The sequence below is a fragment of the Barbus barbus genome (genome assembly GCF_936440315.1).
Source record: "Barbus barbus genome assembly, chromosome: 47".
Classification (NCBI taxonomy): Eukaryota; Metazoa; Chordata; class Actinopteri; order Cypriniformes; family Cyprinidae; genus Barbus; species Barbus barbus.
In genome coordinates, this window is record NC_136725.1 from 17,262,882 (window position 1) to 17,278,566 (window position 15,685).

At 36.5% G+C, this 15,685-nt stretch overlaps 1 protein-coding gene across 2 annotated transcripts in view; it reads left to right on the top strand.

Annotated features, from left to right (window-relative positions):
- LOC306866126 (RNA-binding protein Musashi homolog 2-like) overlaps nt 1–15,685 on the top strand; it is a 154,465-nt gene that overhangs the window by 95,577 nt on the left and 43,203 nt on the right. For both annotated transcript variants that reach the window (XM_079411153.1, XM_079411152.1), the window contains exon 7: nt 3,799–3,847. In XM_079411153.1, the coding sequence (XP_079267279.1) occupies nt 3,799–3,847 (49 nt within the window). The remainder of the gene's footprint in view (nt 1–3,798; nt 3,848–15,685) is intronic.

Here is a 15,685-nt window from a genome sequence, read left to right on the forward strand (position 1 = left end):
TTTCCTGTTTATCAACTACAAATGGCCAAGCAAGTGCACACACTGACAAGATACACGATACAGTACGAGACCAAACGCGATTTCAGCAACTCTCATCCTAGTAAACAGATATGATTTGAATTACAGTACACTAATCTGTATTGGTATAGTTATGGTATGGTCTTGACTGATTTGGTCTAATAGGGTCTGGTCTGATATGTAATATTATATGAACTACAATAGATTAGACTGGACTGATGTGTTATAATGTATGATATGATCTGGAGTGGCCTGGTATGGCACTACAGACTAGACTTGTCTGGTATGATAAATTATGGACTGTCTGAACTGGTTTGGTATATAGTTTGCTGTATGAACTACAATAGACTAGACTGTTATGATATGGCATGGGATGGTCTGGTCTGGACTGGACTTGTCTAGTTTAATATATGTGATATGAATTACAGTAGACTAGTCTAGACTGAGTGTGATCTAGGTGTGATCTGGTCTGATATGTGATGTGATATGTAATAGACTAGACTGGTATGGCAGGGTATGATGTGGAGTAAGGTATGATATGGTCTGGTTTGGTTTGGTCTGATATATGATGTGTGTAATATATGTAATAGGCTGGTATGGGAGGGTATGATGTGGAGTTTTTATGGACATGTTTCATATTTTAATGTCTGTAAACAAAGAAATTAAAACTTAAATATTAGTAGTGAAATTTTACAATTGTACTATAAAATAAAATGGATTTTTTTTAAATGATTAATTTCTGCCATATTAAACTTTTAATTAAGATTAAGCTTAAAGTAATGTCAATTGTTTTTTGATCTCAAATATTTTGGTGGGTCGTGAAATAGATTATACTTGTCTAGGTGGGGGTCATGGAATGGAAAAGTTTGGGAACCCCTGGACTAGACTGATATAGCAGAGTATGATATGATCTGGTCTGACATATGATGTTTGTGATGTGCAATAGCATAGACTGGTATAGTAAGGTCTGATACAGTCTGGTCTAATGTGGTCTGGTCTGATATGAATGTGTGATATGTAATAGACTGGACTGGTATAGTAGGGTATGATATGGTCTGGTCTGGTGTTTTCTGATCTGGTTTGCTCCGAGGGCAGCAGGCTCAGGTTTGCTTGCTGCCATTAACCCATATTTTCAGAGAAATGTCTGTTCTCATTTTGTCCATGGTCAGAGTGTTTAACCCTGCGTTGCTCCAAGTGGAAGCACTGTATTGTACAGTAGGTCCATTTGAATGTGTTCTGGTTGGCTGTCGGGCTCATGTGGGAGGTGCAGGCTTGACTCCTGCTGCTATGATATTTTAATACCTCTCTATTAAAGACACGCCATGACCCCTGTATGTGTGTGTGTTTCTAGCCACCGGCCTCATACTGGGGTCCCCCGCTGTGCTGGACAGTCTGTCTCTTACACTCAGACAACTCCTCATGTTACCTAGCGACCATATCCAGGAGGCAGGCAGTGCACGGACACATGGACCGCTTTGTCTCCGCCTGAGACTGACTCGGTCTCTCTCTCTCTCTCCCTCTCTTTCTCATGTGTGAGTCATGAAGGGCAAATTACTCTGGACTCTGGTGTCTATGCAGGATTCTGTGTGTTTTCTTTTAAGAATCTGCCTGTGTCATACAAAGGTTTCTTGTCATGCATTTGTCCTGTTGAGCAATACTCCACAGAAACTTTTAGTTATGACGGAAGTACATTTGTCATGAGGAACATGTTTGTTATAAAAAGGTGCTGCTTGACATATTATTGTCTTATTGATCTGGTCTTATTAATGTTTTGCTTGGATAATAATTAAATGTAATTAGGGCTGAAACGATTCCTTGAGTAACTCTAATACAAAAAAATCATTGAGGCAAATTATGTGCTTCAAAGAATCGTTTAGTCCATTTACTAGGGGTGCACTTAATTTTCGGCCGCCGAAAATATGTGCCGCGCCGCCCAGCAGTGTTCAGGTTTTACTCTCATCACTGAGAGTGATGCTCGCGGTGATTTCAGCGTCTGCCTCTAAATGAGGACATACACACAAACAACATCTCCAGAATTGCTCTGAAGGAGTCACTTCATGAGCGTTTCACCGTTTCATTTGAGTAAAACTAGGGTCATATCACATTCACACAGAAATGTAAAGGTATTCACGGCAACCCTTCAAAATAAAAGTCCGGTTAAATTTGAAGACATTGCAGCAGAAATATATTTGTTCAGCAGAATGTACATAGGCTTACTAGTACTACTACTTCTAAAATTATGAAAACTTAATTTTTTAAGGAATGATCACACAACATTTCTTCCATGTTTTAATTTTAATAGTAAATCCCCTTTGTTTGCCAAAAAGTTTAATTTTCAATAATTTAAAGATAAATTAAATTGTTTCATGCCTTCATTTAATAACCAGGTACACAACACAGAATTTCTGAGGAAAAAGAGAACATTTCATAAGGCTATTTTAAGAATAAATAACAATAAAACATTAGGTGAGAGAAAATAAAACATAACTTTATAATTGTAATTTTCTTTAATCATAGCTATAATTATTATAACACCTAAAATATGTAGCGTGTACAAAGTGTTTGTTTCAGCCACTTGAAGGGTTGGGTACATTGTGTGCACATGATCAGGATGGTACCACCCCCACCGCATTTTGAGAAATGAAAAGCCCTGTTTGCAGGACTATACATTATTTGGATAATTAGTCAAAAACAACAACAGCCACAGTTATGTCTGATTCTGTTGCATAGAACTGAATAAAAATAGTGATATTTAATATTAATATATTTTCTATCCAATTTTCTTTCAATAAAAGTGTGGTTATTTTATTGGCTTGTTTTTCAAATTCGGTGTCATTAAAATTTTAATTAAAAAGTCTTACAAAATTACTTTATTTAATAAAAAAAAAAAGAAATTATTACAAAGCAGTTTCGGTTTTTGACCAAACACATCCATAATTCTCGGTTTCGGCCCAGAATTTTCATTTCAGTGCATCCCTGCCATTTACTGTAACTACATACAGAGCACTGTGCTTGCAACCACATGCTCCTTTAAAGGATTACACACACACATACACCAGTATGCAGAGAAACAATTAAGAGGGTTTATTCTCCAAATAACTTTAAATTCATGTTGCTGAAGAATGTCTTAATAAATGTTATGTGTATGGACTCTTGTTTTTGTTCCACATTAGCTTCCTGCCCACTAGTTTTTGCCTCTTACAAAAGCCACAACGCCTTCTAAGAAGACAGTAAAGACTTAAGTCATGCCTGAGCTGTGGTTAGGCTGGAACTTGAAAGTCATGTTTAGGTTTTATTATTTTTTATTACTATTATTTTGATTTATGTCTTAGTTTTAGGTTGTGCTATGTTGATCTTTTTTTTAAGTAATTTGAAATTTGTTTTTATATTTGTCTTTGGATTTTGAATGTAATATGGCAATTAAATGCACTAAATGGGTTTAGTTTTCAGAGTTATTAATATATGCAATTTCAGCAATAAAAATGTTAATTTTTCTAAAAGGGAAACAAATTGCTTGTTCATTTTAAGAGACCCGTCTTATTTTCTCTTGTATGTTTAGTATTGTTGTTTAATAAAGAAAAAGTCATTCTTATCCGATTAATCGATTACATTTTTGGTAGAATACTCGATTACTAAAATATTCGATCGCTACAGCCCTAAATGTAATCATACAAAGAGTTCAAATTACTTTACTATTGTTAGTATGTTTTTCTGGTCTTTTTTGTACTTTACACTTTGTATGTTCTTTGACTCACGAGTGCGTGTTGTTGTGTTTTTCAGGTGGAGGACGCCATGCTGATGTTTGACAAAACTACAAACAGACATAGAGGTAAGACCATTAGATCTCTCTTTAAGTAATTATGCTATATATAGGGTGTAACTGTACACAAATAGGTTTACACATATAGGTTTTAATGTCACGGTTAGAAATAGTTTAAATTTTCTTAGTGATAAAAATCTATCTCAGCTTATGCTTAAAACTATAGGGAGCCCTTTTACATTATAAGGTTACAATTAGGTCTAAAAACTTAACCCAAACTTAAATTTAATTACTATTTATTGTTAAATAGAAGATCAACACCAGGGCTTGACACTAAGCATTCTCATGCGGTTGTCCTTTGGACAAGTAAGTTTGACATTTACCTGTCCGTGTATAATAGTTACTTGCCCAGAGAGAAAAAGAGAATGTTTTAAATTGAGTTATAAATATAATTGTTTTTTGTAGTTATACAAAACATAGTATAGTGTTTGTAGAGTATATGTAGTAGATTTTGCTTTAATCTGCAGTTACAAATTAATAAATAATGTTTTGATAATGTTTTGATACATAAAACATTGAATACTGATATTGAAATTATAAAAAAAAAAAAAAAATACTGTAAATGTGAAATTAAAACCGCCAGTAGGTGCATCAAGTCACTGTTAATAAGCAAGTCATTGCAATTGAAACGAATCATTTAAACGGTTGATTCATTCAGAAAGGAAACGCCGTCATGTTGCTCAGAGATGCAAAACAGTGCTGTGGCTGTGTTTGGAATTATTTCTGTTGGCGAAATAGAGCAAAAACAGGAAATATGGTGTCTAAAACGTAAGTCTCTTAATATTAACTTGTTTATTGAACTGTTGTATAAAATCACATTTGTAATCATGCTGATTTTTAAAGCAAAAAAAAAAAATAGCGCTCAATCTTCGTGTGATGTTGTTTAACTATATGAAATTCTATAAATATATACATTTTCTGCCCCCATACCTTGAATTTTCTAATCATTCTTCATGCATTTTAATACTGAGTCATGCACGTGTTAAATACACGTGTGCTAGTCTAACCTACGTTACTCTTTACGTAATGTATGCGTACATTCTGTAGGTGTGTTTTGTTTGATTCTTGCAATATACTCGATAATGTCAAATTGCACATCGTTAAAACAATGATTACGATATTATCGCAAACGGTGAGGTTATATCACAAATAAAGGCAGTTATTATTGTTTTTGCTATTGACATTTTCGATACAGTTACCTGTCCGATTAGGCAAGTCAATTTACTGGACAAGCGGACAAGCGTTAATGTCGAGCCCTGATATTTAAGTAAAGTAAAGTAAAACAACTGTTTTCTATTTGAATATATTTTAAAATGTAATTTATTCCTGTGATGGCAAAGCTGAATTTTCAGCTGTCATTACTCCAGTCTTTGTCACATTTTGTCATTTTCTTTATTCATTAATGTATTACTAAGCAGAAGAGAAAAAACTCATTTTCACTCATGGTATGTCAATGTCAGCCAAAAATGTTTAAGTTGACGAATCCGTGAACAAAAACATTACTTGTTTGCCTTACATGTTTTTTTGAAGTTCTTCTTCTTTTTAAGATTATAAATTTGTAATAATTGTGAATGTGATATTTACTTGAGAGAGTGTACAGTACAGAACATTTAAGAGAGGGAAAAAGAGAGAGCGATTAAAAAGAGAGTAAATGTGTGTGATTTTTAGATTGCAAGAGTCCATATCCCTCACACGCACACACGTTCTTTCACACTACTGTCTCCTTTCTCTCTCGTGTCCTTCTTGCCCTCCAGGTGACTGTTAAACTGCTGTTAAAAGACGCTCTTTGTCCGCCTCCATTATTTCTCCCCCTCTTTTCCTCTCTCTCTCTTACACTCACTCTCTCCTTTCACTAAAGAGACTGCAGCAGAATTTCTCTGGCATTTTCAGGCTGAAATGAGGATGATTGTGTTGGAAATTGAGCTCCAAAGCTCCATCAGTCCTGCTGCCCCAGTGCATTGTGGGAACGTGCATTGGCTCTCCTGTGGGCGCATGGATCAGGGATGTTATTCAGACATTGAAGGGGTTTTGTGGCAGGATTTCATGCTGTTAATTACAGATGTAATGGTGTGATTTTCATCAGGGCTCTGCTGGTTGCTTTTGTGAGCCGTTTGTGTGCCGTTACAGTGAATACCCAAAGGCCATACAGCCCTCGCTCTGCCAGAACACACACTGTGTTTGCAATAACATGCCATCATACAAACTAACTTTATAGCAAGTTATTTTTACAATTGTATATGATATCGGTCACATTGTTTATGTAAGGTTGTTGCGTTTTTCTTAAGAATACAGTCAGGGTTTTGGTTTAATGTTCAAGCGAAAAACACTTTCAGCTACACTTTTCAGTCATATTGAAACTTGTGACTATGTGTGAAGAGATGTACGTTTCCTGTGGAATTCAGACAGCTGTTAATAACAAAACATCTTTAAGTAATGAAAAGTCTTATGTTTTTGAATACATATTCTGAGATGTCTGATTAAATGTATGAATATATGTAGATACTTTAGATATACAGGTGGATAGATAGATGATAGATATATAGACAGATTATAGTTGAGTGGATAGATATACAGGTGGATAGCTGGATGGATAGAAATATAGACAAGATTATAGTTGGATGGATGGATGGATAGACTAATGAATGATATACAGATAGATGGTAGATAAATGGACAGATTTATGAATGGATGGATAGATAAACCATAGATGGATGGATAGATAGTTGGGTGAATTGATAGATGGATAGGTACAGTAGATGGATAGATTGTTGTGGAAAAAAAAGAGAGAAAATGGCCAACACATGAAATTTATTCTAACCAAAATCATTTGAATGCATATCACGTAATTATTATTTCCAAACTGTTAAGTAAGGAGTTCCCAGGAGGACTTGAAGGCTGCATCTCTCTCTGGTCCTCTGTTTACTGCAGTAATTCACATATTTCAGTATGGCATCTAAAACACTTGTGTAATCCAAACCCTCATTTCCCTGTCAAACACCCTGCTTGCGTCTGACACAAGGTGCTTTTGACGGGATGTTGGCGAGAGGTGGTTTAGTCTAGGTTTTTATTTCGACTCCGCGTGTAGGAGGACAGTTTTAAAGCGGTGCTGATGGAGAAAGCTCAGTTCCCGTCATTCTGCATTAAATGTTACACACATTAACATTTTCTTTTGCATCACTACCACATTTGTTCATCTGTCTCAAGCACATTTTTCTCAAAGAATACATTTTTTCTCATCGCAATAAAAGACGCAGTAGCGCAGTCACACCTGTAATTCCCATGGCAGAAGTTCTGCTGCTTTTGCTCACCCAATTTCCCTGAATATAAAAGTCTGCCGGGATGATGAAAGCCGGTGTAACGTCACGAATGCTGATGGTCCTGCTCAACAGACTTCCGAACGAGCGTCTGATTACAGCTGGAACTTTGTGATTTTCAAATGATGTAAGTAAAAGTAACAGCGTCTCAGTTTGATCAACAGAGAGCATGAATTATGACTTTTATTGTTGAGCAGCATAGAGAAAAGAAAGGGAGCGAGAGAGGAGCAGGTGTTGGGCTGAGTTAGGAATATTTGGCCATGGACGAGGTTTTGTTTTGTGTGTTTCCTGGATGCTCCAGAGAACCGGATTGTTCCTGGAAGACGAACAGAAGGTGGTATTGTATGCGTCTGTAATCTCCTTACCTGGATCGGCGTTCCCTGGACTCAACACAGTCCCCAACCTCTCTCTGTGTGTGTGTGTGTGTGTGTGTGTGTGTGTGTGTCTGTCTGTTTGAGTCTGATAACTTTGTGGCATATTACAGTATTCATTTGTGCATGAGTGCTTTGTTAGTTGTCATTGATATTCTGTTTTTATTCAGACTGATTGTAGAGAACAAGATGGTCAGATCCACAATCAAGAGCAGGACGTTGACAGCTCTGTTATTCATCAGAAACCATCTCTCTTTTCTTTCTTCATCTTTAAATTCTTCAAATAAAACATTCATCGAACATTCATCAAACTACACATTCCTGTTAAAAGTGCAGCTTTTAAATAAAATGTAAAAAATGAAGTAAAATCACGTCAGCCTATTCTCCACCTTTAATGTAATATAAAGATCATACTATCAATGCTACCAAATTGAATTCAAGTTGAATGAAGTTAACCATGTTCATTAAAAAATACTTTATCTAAATTATTATTACTCCAATAAATATTACCATATATTTTGCAAATGATTTTTAAATAAGCACAAACATTTTAAATGATCAAATATCATCTTTTTTTGAAAAAGCAATAGAACAGTTAAATGTTACATAATTGATGTATTGCTTTTCCAAAAGGAAAAAAAAAAGAAAACAATCGTTGATAATATTATTTAAAAAATGTATAAAAAATATAATGTATGTGTGTTTTCACAGCTCAAACTATATATAGATATGTGCTTGTGTGAGTGAAACTGAGTGAAGCCTGCTTTTCTCTCTTCTGTTTCAGGGTCTATATATACCCTGAAACAGAAGAGAGAAAACCAGGCGTCAGTCAACTTTGCGTCAGCATGAAGAATGTTTTGTATTTCTAACCAGTTCCTGTGGGGTTCCAGTTACAATTGTACTGGTGTTGGAGAGATCTGACAGGAAGAGAGGCAGACGGGCTGTGTCGGGGAGCCCGTCATCTCCCCTGGAAATGAAAATACTGCCTCTCAATTGTCATCGTATGCGGCCTTTGACCTTTTAATCTCCTAGAGCTAATGTATGTGCTGTAAATATACAGACTTGTGGGAGGGAATCAGGGACCTTAACACAGGTTAAACTCTCTCAGATTGAGGCCAGCGTTGAGGAATGCTGAGTCCACAGTGTGTTTATCAAATATATCCTTGTGCAAACATATTACATTCCCGGTTTATTCTGAATGTGTGTGCTATATCTTCTAATAGCTTACTGACCTGTCCAATATGCCCTATCAAATCCCTGTCCGCAAAAATCCTGATATGCCATCAGAAAGATTTATTTTCTGTGTACTTCGGAGGAAATACATTATATTAACAGACACAAATGCAGTGTTGATATACACGTATGCGACCTGGGTTACATGAGTATAAGTATAAGCTAGTGTATTTTGAGATGTTTTTAACACATTCAAGAAATCTGCTTCCATTTTCTTGGTGAATTTCATATTGAGCAGCCTGGAATGTTTGCTCAAGAGGAAAAGATTCCTCTTCCTGCTCTGTTATTTTTCAACAAGAGCTGGACTTGTATTTGGAAAAGTCAGTGGCTCTTAGATCACAGATTGTCCTCTGAAAGGTTTTGTCCAACACTCTCTCTGTACTAAAGTGGACGGCCTCAGCATTGGGAGGGACAGCGGTCGTGACATCGTCCAGGTCTACACAGCTGGCCAATTATAAATAGTGTTTGTCTGTTTTGAGTGCAAACCTATTGTCCGTCTGTTGATCAAGGAGTCTGTAAATATTAGGCAGTGGAAATGTGCATTTAGCCTGCAGGGAACTGTTTTCTTATTAAACAAGTGCTGGCAGCATTTCACGGCATATCTTATAAATTTCTAATGCAGTGAGCATCACTAACAGCTGTTTCCCTCCAGTAGCCAAGAGAGAGAATCTACACACCTCCTGTCAGCATCTGATACCTTGTACTTTAAGTCAGGCCAAAGTATCACACAAATAGTAGTCACTATTTAGCAGTTTTAAAGCTTGTCATCATTTGGTTAATGGTAGTTTAATGTGCGTGTATTGAACAAAATGTCAAATAAGGTAAGTGTTAGCTGCATTAAATAAATATATCCGTGTTAAGTATATATTTAGTTTTACTTTTATATTCGACAGCCCTATTTTAAAGACTTTTGATTTTCTCATGTTTGTCCAGTCGAAAATTCTCTTTTATTTAATCTGTCACAGAACAATAAATGAATGTTTAACACACATCTCAATCCCACAAGAGGAGCTGTAAATCTTGAGTATTTCTGAGAGAGCTGGATCGCTGAGGTCTTCAGTGAGAGACACGTCAGATGAATGTGAATCAGGAGGATTGGACAGCACTCATCAGCTCATCTGGACTTGAACTCTGACAGACAATTTCGATCAGATCCAAACATCAGGAGCTTGGCTCACTCTATCGAGTAAAGCTCTGCCATGCTGCTCTGAGCTGTCAGACGATTGCTAACTAACAGACTTTGTCGCTTAGTTAGATTTAACGTTTCAATTATAACAGTCTTGATTTGCCAAGGAATCTAATTCTTGATTCATAATTGCGTCTTCAAACTAAGGCAACTCGTACGACTCTTTTGAAAGAGTTAACTCTCTCTTGTTGATAACAGTAATATTTTGTGAAGATGAGCTGAGCTGACAGGCTGTCAATCATTCTTACATTTTATCTCTTATCGGCGCAGTGATTGCTGTTGGCATGGTGATGGTAACGCGTCTCTTATTGAGCTGAACGTGAATCTGGTTTCTCCTGCGCGATTGCTTCTGTCGCACGCTTGTCAGGGGTTTAAATTAGATTGACGGGCTCACGGGCCTTATATATGTGTGTGGAGTCTCTGGGATCCCCTTTGGTGTCATTTACATTTTGACGAGGACACTCTCCACTAGTCTGTTTTTCATGTAAGAGTGATTCAGAGAAAATCAATCATATTTCGCAAAGCAAAATTGAGTCACAGCCACTATTAAGTGCAGCGGCGGAGAGGCGGAGACTCTCATGAATATTGCATTAGGTTCTTGCTCAGGTGAGGAAGATCAGGCAGTTTGTCTTATAAGCTGATCTCAGAGCAGCAGGGCATGTTTTACCATGTGTTCCGGAGTCAGTGTATTCGTCCACCCGTCTCTCTATGAGCGTTCCCACCCGCCGTCTCTCTCATTGTGGCAGGAATCACAGCAGATTACAGAGACTCTTTGATTTGCGTGTGTGATGTGAGAATAGAGAGGAAGAGGTCTTTGAAAGTGGGGAGGTCTCAGTTGCTGGGCTGTTCACTGCTGTCAGAGTTGAAGGAACAGATTTATATATATCTGCACTACCTTAACACACAAGCGCACACACAATATTCCCTTTTTCTCTCTCTGTAACATTTTTCCCCCAAAGCGCTCCAGCCCTCGTATCTTCTAGAGGAGTGTTCCCAAGAGACTCTCTTTCCTCATCCCGGTTTCATCTTTTATTTCTGTAAATGTCACATCTCTTCTCTGTCCCTTTACAAAACCAATTTTTGTCTTTGCTGCTCTGCTCCTTTGTTCTCATTTCTCTCTCCATCCATCCATTCCTTTGCAACTCTCCATCCATCTCTCCTTTGTGTGTGCAGATGTAGAATGACTCATTTCTCATGTGCATAGTGAAAAACATAGCACCTGAAAACAATAGACATAAACACAAGCACTCAATTACTAGCACTCTTTATATATCGTTCTCTCCATCTCGCTATATATTCTCTCTACATTGTATCAGCATTCTCTGTACAGTATCTATCATAATATTCTCTATCATTCTCCTTTGCAGATACATTAGTTCAAATGGAAACTAAATTCATCCTTTTTGTTATTGGTGATGCATTAATTTTTTGTTGCATTAACTAAAAATTGGCAGTCGATTTCTTGCTCCCAGCATGCTTTGTTTGTTTGGATTGTTCGAATAAATGGTAAAATTAAGTGTTATTTTATTTTTGGGGTTATGTTGTCTCATAGAGTAAAGTTTGTGCTTAGCTTGAGGATACAAGGGTACATGATGAATTTTGCTGTGCATGAGCATTTACAGTGTACCAAAAATTGGTACATTGATCAGTCTGGTATGTTTGATCTTCCCATACATTACATAAAGTAATGCACAGTTGCTAGTTAGTATTTAACATTTGCGGAGTCACGCAAATATTTGAGTCTACATGGTTTGGTGAATTGGTTTCAGCCAGCTCTTGCTACTTTTGTGTGTTATATGCTTAGCCTGAGAATTCTGTCTGTGTAACATAAACACACTCTCAACACATACCTCTCTCTTTTTTTGTTTTTGCTGCTCTGCTCCTTTGTTCTCATTTCTCTCTCCATCCATCCATTCCTTTGCAACTCATTTTCTCTCCTTTGTGTGTGCAGATGTAGAATGACTCATTTCTCATGTGCATAGTGAAAAACGTAGCACCTGAAAACAATAGACATAAACACAAGCACTCAATTACTAGCACTCTTTATAGATCGTTCTCTCCATCTCGCTATATATATTATTCTCTCTACATTGTACCAGCATTCTCTGTACAGGATCTATCATAATATTCTCTATCATTCTCCTTCTGTAGAGTATATGTCTGTCTGTCGTTTTATCATTCTATCATTTTCTCTTTCTATATATTGTTCTCTTATTTTATATTCTTTAATTCTGTGTACAGTACCTATCATATTCTCTTATAATATCTATATATCATACTCTTTCTGTAGAGTATCTCTGTCTGTCTGTCTATCTATCTGTTGTTGTATCATTCTATCATTTTATATTTCTATATAGTTCTGTCATTCTCTATATTTATCTGTACTGTATGTATCATTCTGTCATACTCTCTATTCTGTGATTTAAAAAATATATATTTTTTTGTTTTATTTGTTATTTATTCTATATAACATAGTCATTCTCTAAAGAGTATCCATCATTGTCTTTTTCATTCTTTCTTTCTCTCTATTCTTTCTATTTATTGTATTATTGTTCTCCAAGTTTTACAACACTTTCAAACAAGGATTTACATTTACCCTCATAGTTTGCTTTGATTTTCTAGTTTAAAATGTGCAATTATGTGATATTACCCTGGCATGTAATTGCTGTCAAAGTTTCAGTCTTTTCATAGGAGAAGTGTAAACATCCGACTGTTTGTGTGTGTTGTCATATGAGAGTGCTTCATGTAGCAGTTATTTAATCCAGATCTACTCAACAGGAAGCCTCTGGTCCTACTGTTCAATAGACCAATGAAAAGCTGTGAAACTCTCCACAAGTACCTGAGACTGTCTTTCATTCGCGTTTCCTTTCTCTCACATGCTTGTGCATTCTCTCTCTTTTTTTTCTCTAGTAGACCATTTCCTCTTTCCCTCTCTCCTTCTCTCTCTCTCTAAGCTCTTGGGGCAGGCCAGAGTCCTTTCAGTCTTCAGATTTCATTTCAGGTCTTTTATCTCTAGAGGACAAAGCAGCCCACTGGCCCTTATCAGAGACACACTCACATATAATGTACAGACACAGACACACAGACAGACACACACACACACACACACACACAGACACACACACACAGACAGACACACAGACACAGACACACACACACACACACACACACACACACACACACACAGACACACACAGACACAGACACACACACACACACAGACACACACACAGACACAGACACACACACACACACACACACACACACAGACACACACACACACACACACTCTCACTCTCTCTCTCTCTCTCTTGATGGAGTGAAGGATGAAGACCTGCTTCTCCATCCTCCTCTTCAACAGATCTGTCACACACAAACACACACATCTACAGCCATGGGCAGGTTCTGCTTACCTGTAGGAGATCTGATACTTTTAGTCTTCAGTGATTTATGTCAGAGTTTTTTTCTTAGTGTAAAGGAATCATATTTTATGCTTAATCCTTTAATTTTTTTGTAAGGCCACTTACACAGTTGATAAAGGGTTCTCCTGCTAAAAGAGCCATAATTTAACTTTTTCAGGAACATTTTTCTTTCTCTATGACCCTTAGAATAAAAAGCTGTTTTTGTTACTGTACCTTTAAGAGCTTTGAAAACGACCCATTATGATTGCCTAACCTGGATTAGCATTTACTTACAAATCAGATGTGATCACAGTTTTTTTTTTTTTTTATAATCTGCAAATGCTGTTTTAATGTCATAACCATTTTTGAAGCATTTTTTGCAGCTTTGTTTCTGTAAATGGTCTTTGTGAACTGTGGAGGAAGCTTTGTGTGAATTTAGAGTAAGTTATGATCAATATACACATACATGGAATGGGAAATTAACCTATTTTTGCACTAATTGAATTTCAAATAAAACAGAAATATTTAGGACATCGACATGCTGTTCGTGGCAAACAAATGGAAAGACGCTATGTGGAGGTTTTTGAAAATGATTGAGCAGCAAACACACACACATTCCACCTATAAGACCAATATGTGCTTTTATGAATATCTGCCCTTACAACATAAATCACCATTAACATCTGAACGTGTGTGTGCGCACGCGCGCCTTGTTCTGTCACACCAGCGACGTCTCATTACACACAGAGAGATTTTTCTATGCTGTGTGAATGTCATGGAGAGATGGATGCAGATCTCCAATACAGTTTCTATTTTTACACGGAGGGATTGGTCTGATAAGACGTCAATTGTGGGGCTCTCTGCGCCAAAAGCTATCTTGCTGAGGCTGATAAAGATGTCCAGACCCAAGAGTGACAACAGCATGTGGGTGGCATGGTAACAGGGTGTGTGTTTATATGTGTGTGTCTGAGAAAGTCAGCAGGTCAGGCTAATGAAAAGCCTCGTTAACAGGAGAGGAGATGATTAGGGCTTTTACACACAAACCCATCTGAAACAAAAGAGGTGGAGACAGAGTTTTACGAGTATCAGGATGATTTCACAGGGCTGAAGTTAATGGTGTGACGTTACTGCAATCCATTCACAGTTATTGCCTCTGTAGTCTCATATTAAGTATAGTTTTTACTGTTAAGAGTATTTAACTCATCTATTTCATAATGTGAATCTCTCTTTGGACTAATAGCAAGCTTTTTTAATTGCATTTCTTATGAAATTATGTTTTGCTTTGCGTTTACCAAGTTTCAAATAAAATGAGATGAATTAGTTAATTTGTCAAGTATTTAATGCAATAGTAGGCATTACCATATTGTTTAATTTTCAAACAATTTTTGTTGAATTTCCAGGAAAAACACACTTTTGTTTAAATGTTTTGGGGCAAAAGGTTTTGAAAAAGCTCTGTTGAAATAGAAATATTTTGTAACATCATACAAGTCTTTACTGTCACTTTTGATTTAATGCAACCTTGCTGAATAAAATATTTCTTTAAAAAGTATATAATAATTATTCTTTAATTATATCTTGATATACACTATAATTTCTGATCCCAAAAAAGTACTGATATATAAGACAGATAGACACTCAAAAAATGATTTGCTCAGTTTAAAATGAGGTATTGCAACACAGTTCTTGAACATGTTATCACAATTTAATTTCATTGCAGATACATTAGTTCAAATGGAAACTAAATTCATCCTTTTTGTTATTGGTGATGCATTAATTTTTTGTTGCATTAACTAAAAATGGGCAGTCGATTTCTTGTTCCCAGCATGCTTTGTTTGTTTGGATTGTTCGAATAAATGGTAAAATTAAGTGTTATTTTATTTTTGGGGTTATGTTGTCTCATAGAGTAAAGTTTGTGCTTAGCTTGAGGATACAAGGGTACATGATGAATTTTGCTGTGCATGAGCATTTACAGTGTACCAAAAATTGGTACATTGATCAGTCTGGTATGTTTGATCTTCCCATACATTGCATAAAGTAATGCACAGTTGCTAGTTAGTATTTAACATTTACGGAGTCACGCAAATATTTGAGTCTACATGGTTTGGTGAATTGATTTCAGCCAGCTCTTGCTACTTTTGTGTGTTATATGCTTAGCCTGAGAATTCTGTCTGTGTAACATAAACACACTCTCAACACATACCTCTCTCTCTCTCAGTCTCACCTCTTCAAAATTCCCTGTTTCTCTCACTAATTACACATTCAGAATTAATTAGCAGAAATGTCCCTCTTGAGTGCTAATTTTTGAACCTGAGAGGCAGCATGCAGCTCTGGACTTGTTCAGC